This window comes from Mus caroli, unplaced genomic scaffold, assembly GCF_978045245.1.
Source record: "Mus caroli unplaced genomic scaffold, Mus_caroli_1 scaffold_10, whole genome shotgun sequence".
NCBI classification, from domain to species: Eukaryota; Metazoa; Chordata; class Mammalia; order Rodentia; family Muridae; genus Mus; species Mus caroli.
Window position 1 is genome coordinate 95,236,171 of NW_028227265.1, and position 22,584 is coordinate 95,258,754.

At 41.9% G+C, this 22,584-nt stretch overlaps 1 protein-coding gene across 1 annotated transcript in view; it reads left to right on the plus strand.

Annotated features, from left to right (window-relative positions):
* Tnks (tankyrase) overlaps window positions 1–22,584 on the plus strand; it is a 141,223-nt gene that overhangs the window by 111,149 nt on the left and 7,490 nt on the right. Inside the window, exons 14-26 of the mRNA XM_021169245.3 lie at window positions 639–784; window positions 3,368–3,533; window positions 4,883–5,102; window positions 5,518–5,627; window positions 7,829–8,017; window positions 8,365–8,602; window positions 9,690–9,772; window positions 13,986–14,106; window positions 15,166–15,263; window positions 16,939–17,013; window positions 18,027–18,132; window positions 18,451–18,637; window positions 22,413–22,569. Coding sequence (XP_021024904.1) covers window positions 639–784; window positions 3,368–3,533; window positions 4,883–5,102; window positions 5,518–5,627; window positions 7,829–8,017; window positions 8,365–8,602; window positions 9,690–9,772; window positions 13,986–14,106; window positions 15,166–15,263; window positions 16,939–17,013; window positions 18,027–18,132; window positions 18,451–18,637; window positions 22,413–22,569 — 1,896 coding nt within the window. The remainder of the gene's footprint in view (window positions 1–638; window positions 785–3,367; window positions 3,534–4,882; window positions 5,103–5,517; window positions 5,628–7,828; window positions 8,018–8,364; window positions 8,603–9,689; window positions 9,773–13,985; window positions 14,107–15,165; window positions 15,264–16,938; window positions 17,014–18,026; window positions 18,133–18,450; window positions 18,638–22,412; window positions 22,570–22,584) is intronic.

Consider the following 22,584-nt stretch of genomic DNA (forward strand, 5'->3'; position numbering starts at 1 on the left):
TGACATTCATCAAAGAATGACTAGAATCACAAAATTGTGGGACCTAGAGAGCACGTGTCTCTTGACCCACACTTAAGGAGACAGGAACTCTCTTTAGGTTCTTTGGTTCCATGTAGTCAGCTCAGGTTGGTCTGATTTGAGCAGAGACCAAACTAAGCATACCACAGGGTGCATCTGTGAGGAGTCTCAGGGAGGGAGGGAGATGGACATGGATGAGACGGGAGGCTTCTTGGCTGCCCTTGGATATCGGTTAGGTTAGGGACTGGACTAGGGTCTCCAACAAATACTAAACTCCTCTGTACACTCAGTTCTGCTGTCACAGTAATGCCAAACGTAATGCAAATTCTCCTTTGGGGCTTTCTGAAACATCATGTGGCCCAGACTGTCCTCAGACTCACTGTGTAACCCGCACTGACCCCAAACTGGAGGTCATTCTCTGTCACCTTCTCCAGCTCAGGGATTTTTAGGTATGCCTCACCATGTCTGGCTATGGTGCTGATTTTTATACATCTCATCTGTAGAGAATATTTACTATATCATTATAGTATTTTAAGATGCTGCCCAGTTTAGAGCAGAGTCTATGAGCGGGTGTTAACGGTGTCGTCTCTGACTCTGTGTCTGTGTGTGCACCACGAAAGCAACTCTGCAGCCCGCAGAACGTGAACTGCAGAGACCTGGAGGGCCGGCACTCTACACCCTTACACTTCGCTGCAGGCTACAACCGCGTGGCTGTCGTTGAGTACCTTCTACATCATGGAGCTGATGTCCATGCCAAAGACAAAGGGTATGTGAATGTGCAAATCCGTCCAGACTTAGATAAAGTACATAAAATTAAATAAAATCACATACTTTTTATCTACAGAATATAGCTGTTTTCTTTGGAACAAAAAATTTACAAATGACATAATGCTTTTTAAAATATTTTTAATATTTTAAACACTAAAATGTTTTTAGTGTCGTAGATGCTTTTTTAAAAATATATACATGATTCATTTAAATTACTACTTAAATAAACATACATATTGAAATTGAAGATTGATTCATCCCTCACCCTAAAGATAGAACATGAACAGTTTGCCTATAATTGTCCAGCTCTGTCTTGGGCTGTGTCCAGCAGTTGTCAATCACCTGGACTGTGAGCGTGTTTCTTGGCACCTTTGAATTTGCACTGCGAGGTGCCCGGGTGAGGATGCCTTTCCAGTCTGCTTTGGACTTTACCTGTTCTTGCACTATGTCTTCCAATTTGGTGCATCCTTTCATGCCTGTGTATAGGATTTTATTTCATTTACTATTATTTTATGTAATCTGTAATTTACTGCTTATCCTTTCCTTATATATTTTTTTTGCTATTAAAAAATTCTTCTAAGAATTTAATCCATCCCACAATTATAATAGAAATATAATTTTGATTCTGTTCATTTAAGTTATTTACATTTTTATATTAGATGAATTACTTGACACACCAGGGAAAACTTTTAAAGTGGCTACTTATAAATCTAAGAAGAGTAACCAAAATCAATTTCTGTATCCTGAGTCAGTTTAATAGCTGCTCAGATGAGGGGGCCCCATTTTGTGCACTTACTTAGCATCGCACCATAAAGAAAAAGGTGCAGCTCAGGCTTTGGGTAACTGCTAAGTGTTTTATCTTTCTCAAGTCATGCACCATACATGATGATTCAGGACACCCTCACTGGTTGTTTCAAAGTACTGCAATGCATTGGAGTGCAGCCAGTGTTGCTTCTATGTCTTAGTTTAGTACTGGGATGTTTCATCATCAAGCCTTTGTTGTAGATGACACTAATCTCTAAATAATCACTGCATAACTGAATGTTTTTACATGTCCTAAGTCCACTTACACTGGCTTCAGTGCACGGCTCTTGAGAGGGTGTCTTTTTTGTGCTGCCTTTTAGAATGTCACCTGCTTTCTTTGAAGGAGCTTGCTCAGAAGATGAGAAGTTTAGATTCTCTTAGCTGAGTAGAATTTATAACTGAATTTTATTTTTCCTTGATGATATTCTTCTTTTTTAGATGGAGTTTGTTTGAGACAAAGGTCCTCTGTATCTCTGGCTGGCCTGAAACTTGCTATGTAGACCAGGGTGGCTACAAATTCAGAGAGATCTTCCTGCCTCTGCCTCCTTAATTCTAGGATTAAAGGCATGCATTACTATGACCAGTGTGAATTCTCTTCTGAAATCACTTTGAGTTTCCATTGCTTTGTACCTCAATATTTAAGTCATGCAGAGAAACCACTCTTGAATCATTATGAACTTAAAAATAACTAAAACAAATAGTGAAAGATACCAACTGAATAAGTAGGATGTATTCTGTGTTTATGTGTTATATATTACGTTACTTTATATTGTGTGTCATGAGTAAGCTGGCAATTTTCATTAGTAAAATACAAATCAAAGTAAATCTGAGAGATGATAAAAAGTAGATTGGTTAATTATGTGTGCTAATACTTTGTAGTATACAGGACTTTATATTGCTAGGGTGCAAGTAAGAATTGAAAGGATTGTGTTAAGCAGACCTGGGGTCCCAGCCATTTGGGAGGCTGAGGCAGTAGGATTTGAACTTGGTGCCTTCTTGGCTTATGGAATGAGTTTAGGAAAACCTATATTTAAACTGAGAGGTCTGGGTGTGTATAGCTCAGTGGTAGAGTGCCACTAGCATTCGTGAGACCCTGACTCTTAATCCTAGTGCTACCAGAAATAAAGTATGTTTTTAATTCTATGAGTGATACACACATACATACACATACACACACACACACACACAAATGTGAATAGATGAGTAGATCGAGCGATAAGAATAAATCAATATATATTGTATTTCAAGATTAATGATTGCTGTGATAGAAGGCTTTATATTGAAAAGTTGTTTGTTTGTTTGTTTGTTTGTTTTTAAATTATGAGTGTTTGAATTAGTGAGGGGCCTTAGCAAGTAAGGACACTTGCTGTGTGAGCTGCTGTCCTGAGTTTGATCCCTAGACCATGCATAAAGTGTAAGGAGAGACCTGACTTGACAGGGTGGTCCTCCCTCCACACGTGTATCGTGACACACGTATGTGTGCACACAATAATAACTAGTAAAAAGTATTAGTCCCTGCTTAGAAATGGGGCCCATGTTAGAGACCAAAGAGGAAGTATTTCTGTGTAAGTGGGTTCTCAGTACTTAGCCGCAGACGCGTGTGACTAGGAGGAAGGTTTGGGGCAGAGTCTCACATAGGCTGTGCTGGGTGGAAACGCCCCTCCAGCTGGGGTGATCTGACCTCCTGCCTTTACCTCCCAAGTACTGAGACTGTCCACCGTTATGCAAATTATTTCAGCTGAAATATTTGTCTTGTGACTATTTTCCTTTTGTTTAGTGGCTTGGTTCCCCTTCACAATGCCTGCTCCTATGGACACTACGAGGTCGCCGAGCTCTTGGTGAGGCACGGAGCTTCAGTCAATGTGGCCGACCTGTGGAAATTCACCCCTCTCCATGAAGCAGCAGCCAAGGGAAAATATGAAATCTGCAAACTCCTTCTAAAAGTATGTAGACATGAAGCAGCAGCCTGGGTTTAGTTACTGCTTTTGAAAACTAATCTGTTGTAATCTACAAGTGCTAAGAGGGCTATCTCTGGTTAGTTCCTGATAGGTCTTTCGGAATTGACTAAGTGGGGTCATTTCACCCAAGAAGGTTTTGGGAATGTTGGTTTAATTTACACGGTTTATCTAATGTAGTGTTAGTATTAAAGTGGCCGTAGGAACTTTTCCATCAGGCATGCTCTTTGAGGCCAATATTGCTGCTGTCGTAACTAATAGTATTGTTAACTCATTTCTTACTAAATATCACATACTCACGTCACATGCATGTCTTGCAATACATCTGTGTGGATTCTCATCTTTTCTTAACCAGAGAAAAAATACTGTTATTATATGTAAGTCCAGTTTATATTCAATACTGTAATAGCATAATATATATATAGCAAGTATTACCACTAGATACTTTTTAAAAATTACCTATAGGATATTATGCATACGTTGTCTAATTTGAATATTGTGCTTTGTTTATTTGTTTCTTCATTCATTTTTTAAGAGAAAGTCTTACTGTTGCTCTGGCTGTCCTGGAACTCACAGAGATCTGCCTGACTCTGCCCCCAGAAATGCTGGGGTTAAAGGTGTATGCCACCATATCTGGCTAGCTTATTCTTAATTTTTACAGTGGGTGAACAGCTTTCTGAATCAGGTCTATATTAAAACTTCTTGGCTTATAGGTACAGCTTTTTTTTTAAACCAAGGTAGTTTTTTTAAAAGTACATTTATACATCATGAAATACACTTTTAAACTATCAAACTTTTTTTTAAATTGATGTCATTTAGAATTCAGTTTTTTTCTTCCTGTATAGATTCCTTTATTTCTTTCTCATGATGCTGCCTAAATATCTTTGTCCAATTTGTGCTGGAACCATAATTCAATGGTGGAGTGATTAGTGACCAAGTGTGAGACCCTAGTTTCATCATTAAAAATCAATCAATCAATCAATCTCTCTCTCTCTTTGTGTGTGTGTGTGTGTGTGTGTGTGTGTGTGTGTGTGTGTGTGTAAGTGTGTAGTGCAACTGAAGTCTGGCCGAAATTCACATCTAGGCCATTATAAGAAATAAGATATTTTCAAAGACAATTTCAAGTCTTGGGGAAAGTTTGTCATAGAAAGGCAAAAGTTCCCCCGTATCCTCCCAGTTACAAAATAAAACAGAATTTACGTTCCTATTTTCAAAGTGAATGTGGGATAGGTCTCCTTCCAGCTGAGTGTGGTACCAAGAGTAAATGAATTAAGTTCTGTATGTGCTACCTACCCACTTGCAAACACACGTGAACCGTTTGGTTTTTGTCTTTACAGCATGGAGCAGATCCAACTAAGAAGAACAGAGATGGAAATACGCCCCTAGATCTGGTCAAAGAAGGAGACACAGATATTCAGGACCTACTGAGGGGGGATGCTGCCCTGTTGGATGCTGCCAAGAAGGGCTGCCTAGCCAGAGTGCAGAAGCTTTGTACTCCAGAGAATATCAACTGCCGAGACACCCAGGGCAGAAATTCAACTCCTCTCCACCTGGCAGGTAAGTGTCACTGTGTCATCTCACTGTCCCTTCAGCTAGATACCAATATACTGTGTGCCAGGCACTTAGCCACTGGGCGTGAAAGGTGAATGAGGTTAGTGAGATAGCCCATCAGGTGACAGTACTTTTCAACAATCTTCACAGCCCGAGTTCAAGTCCCACAACTCACATGGTCAGCCAAGAGGGTCAGCTCCTGTAGACTGTCCTAGGACCTTCCCACTCACACTCGGTGCCTGCGGTACCAGTGAGTGAAACCAGCACGTGGTGTACACTTACGTAAAGACTGAATTATGTGAAGTCAGTATTAGCTTTTGAAGAAAAGGAATTAAAATCTTCAATTTCCCTGGTCTTTGCTGGTATATGTGTGAGTCGTATCTCTCTCTCCTGACCTGACGTGCGCCTTTCCCTCTAATAGCAGGCTACAATAACCTGGAAGTAGCTGAGTACCTTCTAGAGCATGGGGCTGATGTCAATGCCCAGGACAAAGGAGGGCTAATCCCACTTCACAACGCTGCGTCTTATGGGGTAAGTGTGCCACAGTGAACGTCTAGAAGCCTTCCCTGGCTTTAATGCCTTATTAATTATGGGTTGCATGTTAAGGAACAGATGGCCAACTTGCAGCAGAGTTGAGTGCAGCTCAATCATCTATATATATAAGCTTTGTCATACCGTCCCTATAGTTACTTTCTGATGAGCTTTGAAAGCTCTCTGTGACTTTGCACATAATCTAACACAGTAATCATGGTATAGTGGGTCATATATAAATCTTGCCTCTACCTCAGATAGGTTTTAGAAACTATTAAGGCCAGGAGGCTCCTAAGTGGGTATGGAATTTAGCTGTCTACAGTTATCTCTACAATCTCAGAAGGCTCCGGCCAAGTGGTTAAGCAGTTTGCACACAATTGAATAGCATTCAGCTAAGGGATCAAACTGCCACGTAAAAGTGCAAAGCCATCTTTGCAGACACTAAATGGTGTTCAACAGGAGTGGGGCACATGGCAGTGCCTTGATGCCATTTGTCAGAAATGGTGGTAGGCGAGGTGCTCGGGCTGATGCTTCGCGGTAGAAATAAGTCAGACATGAAGGATGGTCCTGCTCTCTGCGTGTGTGCATAGCCTTCCCTGACCAAAGTTCCCGTACCGGATGCTCAGGTGATAGACAGAGTGGCTCCTCCCACTCTTCATCTTCAAGCAAGGCTACTTTGTAGGGATCCACAGCTCCTGCTTTCCGTTTCTATCTGCAAATGAGAAAAAAAAAATAGAGAGCATTTTCCTACTGTCATCAAACCACAAGTTTGAGCTTAAAGTTTAAAGTTTCATGAGAATTTTCTTTATGGCAATGCGCTTTATTCTGCTTAGTATCTTTTGTATTGTAGTATGTTTAGTTATCTATACATACAAAGGATAGTTAATTTCTGTGATATTAATACATATAAAAAAGTACTGATATTCCTTACCAAAAGCATGTGATTTTATAAGAATAAATCATCTGGCAGATTGATTTTCTTTCTCCACTTTCTCATTTTGCAGCTATTTCCCTAATACATAGATTCTGTCTGATGGTTTCTTGCCATCACAGTAGTAGACGGCATATACAATGAGATGGGTTGGCTGGAGCCCACATTCTCTTCTCTCGCCCACCTTTTTAACATTGAGTCCATGTCTTTAGTCAGTGCTTAGTGCCTTTCTCGAGGACAGTAGAGTCGGCTCCTGATCTTGGCCTTCTCACCCAGTCCTCTGGTCCTGCCCAGGTGACGAGAGCTAAGCTGCAGCTCACTTGTGCATCTCAGTTACTGTGGTTTGCTCCAGAAGTGTAGCTACTTAAAAAGAAGGAAAAGCTTAAGAATTGTGTTTGACTCTATTTCAGTAATATCCCTTCCTCTTCATTGGTCTTGTAGACATTTGCCAGCCAATTTAGCAAGCTTGTAATTGGTTTCACTAAAGACACTGTAAATTCAACATAAGTAAGTTTAACAATGCATACTGAACACACAGCTCATTTATACGCCCACATTTATACAAACTGTAACTCGTTTTGGACTAATTTTGGAAGTCTATGCAAATTAGTCTACAAAATTGTGTTCCTCTTAATAAAATGCAGGAAACGCAACTTAAGTAACTTGTGCTATCATCTGAGGAATCGTTTGAAGTTATGCCGCGCTTTCAGACGAACTCAGCAGAAGTTGCTTTTTGAACACATCCTTTGCGTAAAGAAGATAAATTGGGGTTGTTTGTTTGGTTGGCTGTTTGTTTGTTTGTTTGTTTGGTTGGTTGGTTGGTTGTTTTGGAAGTGATTCTGATAGAATCCTACAGAGCTTTCTTGTTAGAAGTTAAACATAAACTGCAAAGTTAGTTTTATGATATTCTCATAATCCAAAAACTCTTAAAGCATTTAGATAAACTAGCCTGTCCTCAGCAGAATCCTAGTGGTTCTGCACAGACCTCCTCCCATCTTCATTATCATGTTATCAGGGGTACCATGCCTGTCTTAGGAATTCCTGATCTCTTCTTTGGAAATAAGTAGTTAGAGACCAGCCTAGACAGGCAAAAGAATAGCTGACGAGGAGACAAGTCCAAAGCACAGGAGAGGGCTGTGTTTGTTTGTTTGTTATTAAGAAGTTTCTATTAAGGATGAGGCCTAGGATGGTGAAATTATAGCAAGGATACTTGACAAATTCGGCTGGGTGGCTTTCTTCTTCAGTGTCCGTGTTCTCTTGATTTTCTCAGCATGTTGACATAGCAGCGTTACTGATAAAATACAACACATGTGTAAACGCAACGGATAAGTGGGCCTTTACTCCCCTTCACGAAGCCGCCCAGAAAGGAAGGACGCAATTATGTGCCCTGCTCCTAGCACATGGTGCAGACCCAACCATGAAGAACCAGGAAGGTCAGACACCTTTAGATCTGGCGACGGTAAGTCCTTGTTGCAGGGTGGTTGTTGTACATTAGGATTCCAGGCATGACCTTACCTTCCAGGGCTCAACTGGCACTTCATGGGGTGGAGTTGGCATTCTTCCTGGAAATCTTGATAGCCAAAACCACATGGCCTCTCAGTTCCTTCTGTACTTCAATGATATCTCGTGTATAATCAGCCTCCTTTACTTTCACTAACCCTTGTCTGACTCTTCCAGCCACCACTCGACATTTGATACCAAAATCACTGTCACTGTCCTTGCCTGATGTCTGTGTCTTTACATTTGGTACGTGGTGAAAATCTTAGCATTAATAATGGTTTTTGTATTTTCTTTAATCATTTTTAGGCTGATGACATCCGGGCTCTGCTGATTGATGCCATGCCCCCTGAGGCCTTACCTACCTGTTTTAAACCTCAGGCAACTGTAGTTAGTGCCTCTCTGATCTCACCAGCGTCCACCCCCTCCTGCCTCTCTGCTGCCAGCAGCATAGATAACCTCACTGGCCCGTTAACGGATCTGGCTGTAGGAGGGGCCTCCAATGCAGGGGATGGTGCTGCGGGTGCAGAAAGGAAGGAAGGAGAAGGTAGGTGTACCCCTGGGAATCCTTGTTTGTACACTTTAGTGGACCGGTTACTTTTTCCTTTTTATTATTGAAAGCTTAAAGATAGCCCCTCTCTAAACTTTTGAGTTCAAAGTCATCCAGGACTACGTGATGAGGCCCTATGTCAAAGACAGGATTGGAGGATGTGAGGGGGGAGGGGAAGGAAAAAGGATTCCTGGGACTTGCTAAGTGAGCTCCAGGTTTAGTAAGATGCTCTCTCTCAAAGGTAGGTAGGTGGGTGGGTGGGTGGGTGGATGGATGGATGGATAGATAGATAGGAAGATATTCAACATTGACCTCTGACCTCCACATACACATAGAAATAAATAAAAATAATTCTTAAAAAGACTAAATCAAACCGGGTGATGGTGGCACACGCCTTTAATCCCAGCACTGGGGAGGCAGAGACAGGCGGATCTCTGAGTTCGAGGCCAGCCTGGTCTACAGAGTGAGTTCCAGGACAGCCAGGGCTACACAGAGAAACCCTGTCTCATAAAACCAAAAAAAAAAAAAAAAAAGAATAAATCAAAATAGTAACTGGTACCTTTTTTTTTTTTTTTCTTTTCTTTTAATACATTAAAAGTACTAATTCTATCAATTATGGTCTGGAGCCTAGGTACTGCTCTTGTAGAGGACCTGGTTTAGTTTCCACCACCCATACTGGTTAGCTCACAACCCTCTTCACCCCAGCTTCAGGGAACCCAATGTACTCAGCTGGCTCCCAGGGAAACACTTAGCATGCAGATACTCAAGCATAAAAACACACAAAACTAAAAATAGATGTCTTAGACATAAAAAATAAGGTGGTAGAAATTATATTCCCTGTATAGTTAATATATACATCTATATTTTAGTTCTATGTGTATTAGAATTAATGTAAGTACTGTTGCTATGCCAAAGAGAAAATTCAGCATAACTTGGAAGTGCCTGATTTAAATTGACATATTTGGTATTGGTTTTTGTCATGTGAAATCATCTGTACAGGCAAGTGTCAAAAAATAGGGTTATACATAAATGCTGACCTTGCATAGAATTAGGAAATTCTAAGAGATTTTACTGTTTGTTTTAGTTGCAGGTCTTGACATGAACATCAGCCAGTTCCTTAAGAGCCTTGGCCTTGAGCACCTGAGGGACATTTTTGAAACAGAGCAGGTAAGCGCTCACGTGCTCTTTCAGCTACTGCGTTATTGACTTCATAAACTTCGCAGCTGTTTATTTTCTGTATTATGTATTCTCTTTATTTTGTGACTTATAGTGTTCTGCAGTCTGCCTCATGTGTATGTTTTTACCTTGCTTGTTAGCTGCCTGAAATATGTGTAGAGAAGCCAGGGAGCCCAGCACTTTGCGCTCATCTCCAACACTGACAGTTCAGAGAGCCACCCTTCCTCTGTGACCAGTTTTGTTCAGTGCAGTCTGTGTCAGGTTAGATGTGAGAAGGAAGGGTACAGCTTGCTGGGAGAGCACTTGGTGAGCTTAGATCAAGAAACTATGTCAAGAATATTCTCAGTTTTTCTGGTTTTTGTTGTTGTTGTTTCCAAAAGAAACTGGCATTTATGAGCTCATCTTCTTGTGTTACTAGAGAGAGCTCTTCTGTTTGCCAGACTGTTGTCGAGGGTCATGAGTTCTTACTCCCATGCTCCATGGTAAACACTGAAGATGAAACTGAATTTAATATTACTGGTGGACATGGAACTTTAGGATGGGGAGTCACTCAGACCCAGTGCCCCATTTCCCAGGTGGAGGTACCTCCTTATGCCCATGTCAGCCTTTCTGGCAGGGAGGATAGCTTGTGCAGTAGAATATGGCTGTTGATGTCTTTTTAAAGTCTAGTCAGCTTTAGGGCCCTCTTTACATCTTTATTTGGTGACTTATGTTCCACAATCTACCCCGTGTTCAATCTGTTTGTTTCAGGTTTGTTTTTACCTTGTTTTGCACAAGTCTGTTATTTAGTCAGTATATGTACTGAGTTTGGTGAGCTACATAGCAGATGACCATAGACTTGCTAGCCTAACAGAAATGTTTTTCTCTCAGAAGACTGAAATCAGATCGTCAGGGTGCACTCCCTGTAGCAGTTCTAGAAGAATCTGCTCCCTGCCCTTCCAGCCTCCTCAACTTAGGTCACGCATAGGCCACCTTACTCCAGTCTCTGCTGCTGTTGGCACAATGCCTTGTCCCATGTCTGCCTTCTCACGTGCCTCTTACTGGGACACTTCCTTTAAACTTGGGCCCTCCTGGGTGACTATCAGAACTTCCTCTCCCTGTCGTCCAATCATATTCTGGACTAGAGATGTGCTGTAAGAATCCTGTAAACTGGGGCTTTGTCGCTGTTTGAACACAGGTGCCTCTTCATTCTGACTCATGTCCGCAGGAATTGTGAAACTTCACACACACCTTGGTCTAATAAGCCAAAAACCTCCAGTTCCAACAAGGAACCCACCGACCTCTTGTTGAGAACCGTTATTTCTGAGCTTTCATCCGCTTGTTCTTACCGCCTGCCGCATGCTCTCTTGGTCAGGAGCTGACCTCCTGTGCGTGTTTCTCATGTTATTGACTTAGTAGTTTAATGATTCAGTCTTCAGTCAGCTTATCCTTTTTATCAGTTTTATTGTTCTTTTTACTGCAGTTTTCTTCTGAGTAAATCGATGTCCCATTGATTTTCTTTTGTCCAAAATCATTTCTATATCTTTTTCATAGTCAAGATGTTAATTGTTTCACTTAATACATATTACCTTCTGTAGGCCCTCTCCTCTAGATAGTGGTGTGCCTTTCTATGTATCGAAACTGTCTTTTGGGCCATTGGGCAGACAATTAAGTTTGTGTTTATTATTTCAAGTGCAGATGTTCTGTCTAGTCTTCAGGTATAAAATATTAAGTCTACTTAATTCTTCCACGGCAAACCTTTAGAATTTTCTTTTCTGTCATAAATATTGTGTAGCAGTCTGGTAACGTATATCAGCAAGCATGTGACCCATCATTGTGTCCCCTTATCCCTGCTGTGACTGTGTTTGCTGAGACACCTTGTATAGTGTATTCCGCTGTTCTCGTCCTGCCTGGGAATACCCCTCTCCCTCTCGTGAGGTGCGAGGTAGTTCTTTTAGTTTGTGTCCTAGAAGTTCTTAAGTACATCACACTCTCAGCTCCACCTTCACAGTTCCTTCTCAGAAGTCTCTGCGCTGTCTTATTCCATAGACACTTTAGAAATAATCATCAAAATTCCTTCTAGTTAACTATAGCATTGTGTAACATCTTCTCACACTTAGACTATAGCTTCCTACCTAAAATGTTTTGTTTATGGGAAAGGAAAATTTAATTTACATTATAATTTCTGGAACTCAACTGCCGTAGCAGTTGAGTTGGATTTTCACAGAAACTGACCATATACATTCTATAAAAGGTCTTACTCATTGAATTCATTGTAAATATGATTACAACTCACCACACTCAAGGGAAAAAAAGGCCTTTTCATTTATAATCGTTAATTTTCTCATCACATCCCAGGTAAACAAGCGAATCTTCAGAGCAGGCAGCAACCCTATAGACATAGCATTTACTTTATATGCAGGGCCATTTTATCTTATGAATGAGTAGACTTTAGTATAAGGATTTTATATCAATGTATGCTAGATATGCATAACCCCCTTCACCCCAAGACAGGAACTTGAGGAGCAAACTTGTGGTTTCTTCCAAATACCAAACATATTCTCTAACTGTTCCCACCAGATAAGTCACTGGAGGCTTAAAAGTGATAAATAACATAATTAAATATAGAGGGGAAAGTACTGTCCTGTCATTTCCACTGTATCATATTAAAAATCATATTAATAACTAGTCAGTGTATAAGTGTAGCTCATACCCAAGGAGAAGGGAGTTGAAGTCAGAGCACCAATGCTGGAGACAGGATCTTCAGCAGCTGTGTAAGGGGCGGCTTTCCGTACAGGGAGGAGCCTGGCTCCTCCGCCCCGCTCTGTAAACGGGAGTGGAGTAACTCCAGGTTCCTCTCTGGTGCAGGGGGCTTGGGCAAGGGTTTTTATATTCATTTTGTGATTGGAAGTCTGTGTGTTACACTTCATTTCCTCTCTAGAGCATGATTAGAAATATCCCTTGGGGTGTTGTCTTCTAGCCTGACTTTGACACCCTTCAGCTATGCACTATTGAATAGCAGTTAAGAAGATGTTGATGTCTGTAACCTAAAGTTACCTCATATATATCAGGCCGTGTTTTTATTGTCAACCATATCTAAACTGAAAGATAAAATCTCTAGAAGAACATGGTACCAGTTGCATGGCTCACAAATTACATTAGAATCAGATCTGCCTTAGGATGTACAGACTCCTGTTGTGTAAACTGTTCTGTTTCAAAGGTGCTTATTTCCATGTTGCTGTCTTCTGAAAGCTCTGTTGAAAACTTCCTTTGCGTGATTAGAAGTGAATGGCAGATTTTGTACTATGAAACAATTATTTCTTCAATGGCCACTTAATGTGCTAAATTACTTCAGAGAATAAACACAGATGATCCCACTCACTGTAAAGGACTTCATTTTCACAGTAAAAATCAAACCTTGGGTCTAATTTGTTATGTTAGTGTAAGGATTAAGGAAGTGATATAAACCTTAAATGAGTTAGAAAAAAGAATGTCTATAAAAGGATATTTCAGTTCTCCAAAGAAAGAAAGAGACAGGGCAATGTGTTTATCCTCTGGACATGTGGCAGAAAGTGATTCAGAGCTTTGCCACTGGGTGGAAGCAGAGTCACAATTACCGTGGTCCACAAAGGCCTGAGAAAGTCAGCTAGCTGAGACTGTCAGGTCACCGAGACTCAAAGGCTGCTGTTGTGTACAGACATTGAATGCCTGTTAGTCAGCAAGCATTGCTAACCTGACAGTTTATGAACTTAAACACCATCTCTCTCCTGTTCTCTAAATTGGGATTTCTGATGTCTCTTATAGAATGACCACACTTTAAATCAGCCTACCTCCTAAGGCCTCTGACTCCTGGCTTGCTGGTTTCCTGGCACTGGGAACTTTCTCATCTAAAGCTGACTTGCTTTTGCCACACTATGACAAACTCAAATGTTCCCGTCCCCTCTGCTGTTCATTTCTCCTACCCACAAGATACAGAATTTCAGACTGCTGATCTGTCTGTCTGGAGACAAACAAAAGATGGCAGAATTGCAGTCAGAAAGACATGGCGGTGATCACCCGTCTTCCCATCACAGTAGGTCTCCTGCCTCAATCTCCATATCTGCTTCAAGCAAATGAGGGAGGCTTTCTCCTGAGCTAGGAGATTGCGGGCCTTCTTAGGCAGCTTGAAGGTCATGCACGGTTTATAAAAGGAAACCTGTAATGTCATTTTTTATGTAACTTTCAGATTACGCTAGATGTGTTGGCTGATATGGGTCATGAAGAATTGAAAGAAATAGGCATCAATGCATATGGACACCGCCACAAGTTGATCAAGGGTGTTGAAAGACTTTTAGGTGGACAACAAGGTAAGCTACTTGGGGGAACTTATTTTCAGAACTTAGTAAAGAAATATCAGGCTGGTTTTTGGGCTTGGGTAGTCTGTCCCCAGAGCACATGCAGGTAACTGGCACAGCATTCCCTGCCTTCCTCAGGTCTAGCCAGACAAGCCTGAGCTCTTCCCTCTCCCCCCACTTCTCACGCCTTTGTACTTCATCCTTACCCCTGCTTTTACCTAACTCAAGCCACCAGTCCCTCCCTCTCCTGGGCCTCAGTCACTGTGCAGCCCCTTCCCAGCCTGTACCTTCACCTCCCTCACTGCCTTCTCCACAGCCACCAAGGGGCTCCAGCGCAAGCCTGTCAACCTCTCCTCATGCCTTTAACCCCTCAGTCCCTGGTGTGTTCGGGATAAAATCAGACACTTACTCCATGGTTTTTCACAGCCTGGCCTATCTGGCCTTCCCTTGGGCTCTTCTGCTGCTCTCAGGACCACATTCCCATCGTCCTTCGCTGCCACGGGCCTCCTCTTTTACTTCTGTGTTTTCTGCAAATCTCTTTGTTAGACACACTTTCCATAGAGGAGAGAAGCAAAGAGAAGTACCATGTATCTATGGAGCTGATAAAAGTACAGGCAGCCAAAATGGAGAGGGTTTGAATTTGACTTTTTTTTTAAAACATTTATTTTAGTCAACCTTATAAATGAACAGAGATAAGTTATGTCGGTGGCCATTTCAAGCCATTCCTGAAAGGTTTAGAGGGTAGTTCTTGTATTGTAGAACTCATCCCATTGTAGTTCAGCATTGTTTCTCTTCTGTGTAGACATCAGCTATGTTCATGGTGGAGTTCAGGTCAGTAGGTACTGAGCCCTGCTGTGTAGAAAGGGTTCATGGGAGGGGAGAAGTCCCTTACCACTTTCTTTCTTCTTGTGCCTTTGGAATATCTGCTTACAGACTGTATATTGAGGTGGAGATTGAAAATAGTGTAGATTGCTCTAAGCTGTCAGTTATTTATAGCCAAGTTTCCCATAAATGTGTGGAACCCAAGTGATACGGACATGTACTTTGTATTTTTGTTTTTCTCTTCTGCAGGCACCAATCCGTATTTGACTTTTCACTGTGTGAATCAGGGAACTATTTTGCTGGATCTTGCTCCAGAAGATAAAGAATATCAATCAGTAGAAGAGGAGGTAACAGACATCAGCACGGTTTCCTTTACCCTCGTTCTCTTAAGACTGGTTTTTCCAGGGAAAGAACTCACCTTACTTTGTCACAGGGTCACGTGGCCTGTGACACGAGGCAGCAGCCAGCCTTTAAATGTGACTGTAGACTAAAACCATGCACATTGCATCCACGTCACAAGCCTATGTGCGAATAGCTCCATCTTTTTGTTCTATAGATTTTGTCAGTTTTAAGTCATATAAGTAAGAACCTTTTTAAAGCATTTTCATACAGTAAAATGCACCTAAGATTGATAGGGGCAAGAATCTTGCTTCATAGACAGAAAACACTTTCTAGGGTTTTTGTTGTTGTTGTTTGTTTGTTTGTTTGTTTTTTGGGGGTTGTTTGTTTATATAATTATTGTTTTTTAGCAATGTGCCTGATCTCAGTTAATTTCCATAATCAGAATTACTCTAAGCATTATATAATAAGACTACTTTGAACCTCCTTGTAGAAAGATGACATAGAAATTCTTCCTGTGAGAGCAGGCGGGAGAGATGGCTCAGCGGTCTGCTCTTCCAGAGGTCCTGAGTTCAATTCCCAGCAACCTCATGGTAGCTCACACCATCTGTAATGGGAATCTGATGCCCTCTTCTGGTGTGTGTCTGAAGACAGCAACCGTGTACTCACATAAATCTTTTTTTTAAAAAGGAAGAAATTCCCCTTCTGCTGATGGCTTATATTTCTTCCCCTAATGCAATGTCTAACTCCATTATTGTGATTAAGCTCTCATTCTATTATTATACAAACACCAAGCAGACATGGGTTTGCCTGTAGTTAAGGATTTTCTTTTGTTTGTTTGGTTTATTTTTTTTAACTAGTGTCCATGTCATCTCCATTCAGTGCTAGGAAGTCACCTTAGGGAGCCCAGGATGGTTTCAGTTTGCGTTAGGTTATCAGAAAGACGTTATGACTTCTAGGGCCTCATGGTCTGGTTGTCTCCATAGTAAGTTCTGGTCGTGTAAGATACAGGCTACACAACCTTGCAGATGGAGCCATGGGTAGAGAGCTCAGGTGTCAGAAACTTGGGGCATTTTTGTGATGCTGCCTAGAAACCTAGGGTCTCACACATGCTTAGCAGATGTTCTGCCCATAGCCCAAGACACTAAAGGTTTTTCCATAATAATTATTAAAGTTTGAGAGTGGGAGAGTTTGCAGTGCTCAGAAGGTTATTCTGTTCATTGTGAAGTTTACTCAGCTTCCCTTGCCTGAGTTGCTGTATCAAGATTCCAAAGACTACTGAGATAAAATGAAACAAAAAATATTTTTAAAATATTTATTTTTAGCATTTATCTAATGTGGTATCAATTGAATATCATTTTAGTTTGACTTATTCAATTTCTTTTCATTCTTAATAACAAAGTAATTATACATTTTTAAAGTGCTATTATTTTTCAGTTTCCCTGTTGTGTCTACAAAAAACAAATCTTTCAAAATTTGTATCAGAAAATGCTTTCATTAGTATTTATGACTATTTTCTCACTACAAATGCTCATTAAATTTGTTAAAATAAATTTGTAGTGAACTCCTGATTGAGATTCAGACTCACCAGGGAAACAGATGGAAGAACTATTATCTAGAGACAGCAGAAGGAATGCTCTCTTCTGGCTCTGATGGAGTTAATTGTTTCCCTTTGCCCTACAGATGCAGAGCACTATTCGAGAGCACAGAGACGGCGGGAACGCTGGCGGCATCTTCAACAGATACAACGTCATTCGAGTAAGCCTGCTGGTTGTTCTGGGGGAATCGGACTGCAAAGCTAACACATTTAAACCAACTCTAGGAATTTGGGAAGAAAAATTCAGATTGTGAAAGACACTTATTCATTGTCCTAAAATCAAATGCTGTTCTCTTCACTACAACCTCTAACATCAAGACCATCCTGGGCTAGAAACTACAGCACAGTGAGAACAGCAAAGCCCCAAGGGTTTCATAAAGGCCGCTGGGGTCAGCACCACAGCAGCCCCACCTGTTACCTCCTCAGATTTGGACCCTCAACAGCAGTAACTTCATTTTAAATCACTTGAAAACTGCATTTTTAAAGACCTGGATTGTCAATCTACTTGTTATTGATGAGATCAGAATGCATTTATCTCTTAAATCACAGGAAAAAAAAAACCTATGTTGCTATTATCTGCTTTTTCAGAGGTTATCTTGAAGGTTAATTACATCTGCTAAAAATTGGTTTAGTCCTTTCTTAATTGACTTACAGGAATTATACTGGTATATCAAAAGAACCCATGAGCGGTTGGTTGGTTGGTTGGTTGGTTGGTTGGTTGGTTGGTTTGGCTTAGTGATAAAATGTATGCTACACAAACTCTAGGGAGCTGAGTTGGAGCCCCCCCCCCCCTCAGGTAAAGCCTAGACACAGTGGTGTGCACCATTGTCTCAATGCTGGGAGATGGAGGTGGGAGATCCTAAAGCCCCACTGGTCAGTCTAGCCAGTGGTAAGCCTAGGCTCCTGGAGGGACCTGTCTCACATAAGGTGCAGAGTAACAGAGCAAGACTCTCAGTGTTGGTTCTGGCTTCACATTCATGGGCACACAGAAAGCAGCAAGGAGACACCACATAACTGAGTCACTAGCATATTAACTGAATTCCACTGATAGTGTGACTTAGATACTGTGTCAGTCAAAAAACCCAAAATTGATACCACCAAAGGAAAAACTACATGTCCTTTCAAATCAAAATGTACATTTAATTAAAAACAGTATTTTTTGTCCTTTATGAAGATTCAGAAAGTTGTGAATAAGAAGCTGAGGGAGAGATTCTGCCACAGACAAAAGGAGGTGTCTGAGGAGAACCACAACCATCACAATGAGCGCATGCTGTTCCACGGTGAGCGCTGCCTGCATCGGGCTGTCAGCAGTGGGGAAAGACGGGGGATCCGTTGATGACCTTATGTTGGAATGACTTGTTTGCACTTTTTTGGTTGAAATAATGCCTAGTTTCCTAATGCTATGCATGTTAGCACAGGCTTCCCAAAACCTGTGCCATGCCAGTGACTGTCTGAATTTGCTGCTAAACTCCAGTTCCAAGTTGAGCCACCTGCAGTTTTCTGGTTTTTGTTTTTCTTTGTGAACATTACTAGATTTCAGTGAAAATAGTAAGTGGCTAAGTGTTGAAAAACTAATGTTTCCACCTTTATATTTTTAGGTTCTCCTTTCATTAATGCAATTATTCATAAAGGGTTTGATGAGCGACATGCATACATTGGAGGGATGTTTGGAGCTGGAATTTACTTTGCTGAAAACTCCTCAAAAAGCAATCAGTATGTTTATGGAATTGGAGGAGGAACAGGCTGTCCCACACACAAAGACAGATCATGTTATATATGTCACAGGTGAGCGTCCTGCCTTGACTGCAATGGTTGTCACCCTCAACTAACCTTTGACTGTGGCGCTGGGTGCAGTGGTCCAGACCAGATACCTGTGTGCTCTGTAGGTGGCAGTGGAACTGCATTTCAGTCCTCCGTCAGGTGCAGAGACCTCTTAGTGCTCACAGTAGACAGAGCCCTTCTAGCCACTGCCATATCTGAACATACAGGGTCAAGGTAGGAGACTAGATTCAAGTCTCATTGCCGATGCGGCTAGTGGTGTATTTGATTTAAGGGCCATAATAATTTCCCTTGGAAAGCCCAGCTTCAGAATATCAGCTTGGGAATTGGTAGCAAACAGATGAATATCAGCTTTTTAAAGTAGGACTTTGTAATCTCGAAGCTGGAGAAGGTAGTGTTTCTCTTCTCACTGGTGAGCAAGAAGATCGGAATGTAGTGCAGTTGTTTGCAGTCATACACGTGCACACTGTATCCAACCCTGAGCCCCCTATACTTACCCCTAATCCCGCCAATGCTTTCCCCTCTCCCTTCATGTCCTTGTGAGTTTTGGAGAGTCTCTCATTTGAGCTGCTGGAATGTGCATGAGTGTGGGGTTCCAACTGCAGGTGGGTGACTTTCCATACCTGTACCCCCAAAGAAAAATAAACTTCCTCTCCCGACAGCCCTCACTCACCAGGAGCTCCTCCGCTTAGGGGTGCAGCCTTATGCTGAAGTACGGATGGGCTTGATCCAGTGTGGGTGACCATAGCTGCTGTGACTTCATGACTCTGGTGGCCATGCTACCCTAAGGCCACATGTCACAGCTCCACCCTATCTGCTTGCTCTTCTCTTCTTTCCACCCCATCCTCCACAATGCTCCTTGAGCCTTGGAGAAGGTTGATGGCAGTGTCCCATTCAGAGCTGAGCACACACAGTTGCTTGCTCTCAGGACTCTGACCAGTTCTATACTGCCTTGACTGCTGCCTCCTACAAAAAGCTTCTCTAAGATGGAGAGCAGTGCTGTAGACAGGTATACACGGAAATAGCTCCATGGCAGTTTGTACCATGTTCATTTACCAAAGCAGCAATAGTGTATTATCACCTCCCCTGAGGGGAGCAGCCAGCCCTTACCGGCCATGAGTATTTGAAAAGTTTCAGTGCCGTACATTGCTGTTTAAGCCACTCAATTGTATGTTTTCATAAGTTATGTGAATAAGGTATCTTATGATTCAGCTAATAACTTAAAATGTAATCTTAAAATTCCTTATAACAAATGCCTTTAAATTGATCTGCAGTTGCATTATTCTTTATCTGGTCATCCCAGTTCTAAGATGGATGCCATACGGTCAGAAGGAAACTGCTCTCCACTTAGAGCGCTGTGGTTAGAAACAGAAATTCCCAAGGATAGCGGTGTCCCAGCATGCCTTCCATGGAGACAAAGTAAACCTAAAATGAACAACAAAGTGAACTTAGCTGAGGATTAATGGGCGCTCAGTAAAATTAGACACAAGTTTATGTCCTAGCCAGGGTCTCCTAGAAATGGAGCCTGAGCAAACACCTGCAGCTGGCACGCCATTGGCAAGGGTTGTCCCTGGGAAGCAGGAAGGAGGCAGAGCGCACGCAGTGGTGAGCCCGGGGAGCACGCTGGCCATGGCTGCATTATCAGTGCATGAGATGCCTTCAGAGACGCTCTAGAAACGGCTGTGTCAGAGCCGCGGATGCTCCTGTGGAGGAAAGGAGTAGACATCTGTGGCTCCTCCTCGTGTGGGCCAACATTTGCTCCCCAGGCGCTCATCCCTGTGTTTCTTAGTTGTTGCATCTACAAAATACCATAAGCAGGAAGCAAGGCAGCATCCGCACCTGCTCGTTCGCTTCTTCTTGTGCTGACTTAGTAAGTCCTGCAGACCAGGTTTGCTCCTGAAATCAGAAAACAGGAGACCAAGGCCTGTCAGGTCAAGTATTGTATTGTATAACAGATGGACAGTGACAAAATCTACTTCCTGACAGCAGACTGCTGCCATGACTGTAAAGGTGGACCTGAGGAAGCCTCCTTTGGGGGCTGCAGAGGTGGCTCTGCAGGTAAGAGCACTGTTGCTCTTGCAGTCAGTCTGGGGTCAGTTCCCGGTTGCTCTTGCAGTCAGTCTGGGGTCAGTTCCCGCATTCTCATGGTGGCAAACGTCCATCTGTAACTCCAGGTACACGTGTCAGGGAATGCCACTGTCCCTCCTGGCCCTTCTGGGTACCAAGCGCATACATACATGTAGGCAGAACAGTCATACAATAGAAAATAAAAATAAAGCTTTAAAATAAATAAAGGCTATTCATAATGTAGAGTGAGACCTATTTTTTTCCTACAAGACCTACAAGAAAATACACTAGATAGCAAGCCTGTATCCCAGAGGGTCACCAGTGACATCCAGCTCAAAAAGCCAGCTAGGCAGGACTCAGTAACAACACAATGCTCATACTCCATTACTACAAACTGTTTATATTTAACAATGTGACTCATTGTATTTAACAGTGTGACTAATTGTACTAAATAGCTAAAATGTGTAGTGTTTTAGGGTTGACTTTTTTAAAGGAATGGATAATAATTACCTTGGGCTTTGCAGCCATGTATCCTTGTCAGAGACTTCTGCCTTTAGAGTGCAGAAGCAACTGTGGAAATGAATGCATGGCTTTAGTCAGGAAAATTATATTTAGAAAACCAGGTGCCAGCTGCGCATGGTGGCACACACCTTTAATCCCAGCACTCAGAAGGCAGAGGCAGGGGGATCTCTGTGAGTCTGAGGCCAGGTTGATCTACAGAGTGAATTCCAGAACAGCCAGGGTTACACAGAAAAACCTCTTGAAAAACCAAAACCAGAAAAATAAAAGAAAAAACAGGTACCAACTAGTTTTAAACTGGTGGCTATAGTTTATAATTACCACCCTGCCAGTTTTTTCTTATCCTGTACAACATTTAACATCTGCTGCAATTTCAGTTAGGTATTAGATTTTCAGTCATATATTTAAGCTACATATTTTTGTTCCTGGTTCACTTTTCGTATTACTCTGCCATCCCAGTTTTTACTATTTACCCATGATGAGTCAAGCCTAGTCTTATCTGGAGAGATGGCTTAGGGTAAAAACTTTTGCCACACAAGCATGATGGCCTAAGTTTGAGTCCCCATAATCTATATAAACGCCAGGTGCATAGCGTGAGTGGTTTGTGAGCCTTGAACTTGCCCAGAGTCCCTGCAAAGCTCTCGGGCCGACCAGTCTGGTTATACACAGGCAGGATCATCAAAGAAGCTCTGTCTCTTAACAAGGTAGAAGGCACAGCCAACATGTGAGACTGCCCTCTTCCCTCTGAGCATGCCACACTCGCGCGCACACACACACACACACACAGCTCACAGTGTCAATCTCAGGCTCTGTTGCTTTATGCTTGTGCATCCGTGTAAAAGCTCGGCTCTCAGCAGGGTCTGTTTGCACTTGGCACAGTCCCAGGCTACTCCAAAACTGCCTTAAACTGTTGATCTAACTTGATATTGAATTGCTAAATAGTAAACCAGTATATCACATTTAATTCCATTACTACACACAGACTTGAAAGTAGCATTTCAATTAATTTGCATTCTATGAAATTTTCTATAAAAAGCTAATAAACCTAACAGTAAAATTTTAAGATTTAAAGTGTTGGGAGGAATTCTGGGAGGGGGGACCTGGATAGGGTCAGCATTTGTGGTGTATATAAATAAATAACAATTCTTAAGAATAAGATTTAAAGCGTTTTCATTTGTTTTTGTTCTCCCTTTAGACAAATGCTTTTCTGTAGAGTGACCCTTGGAAAGTCCTTCCTGCAATTCAGCACCATGAAAATGGCCCATGCACCCCCAGGCCATCACTCGGTTATCGGTAGACCAAGTGTCAATGGGCTAGCCTATGCTGAATATGTCATCTACAGAGGGGAACAGGTATGTTGATCATCA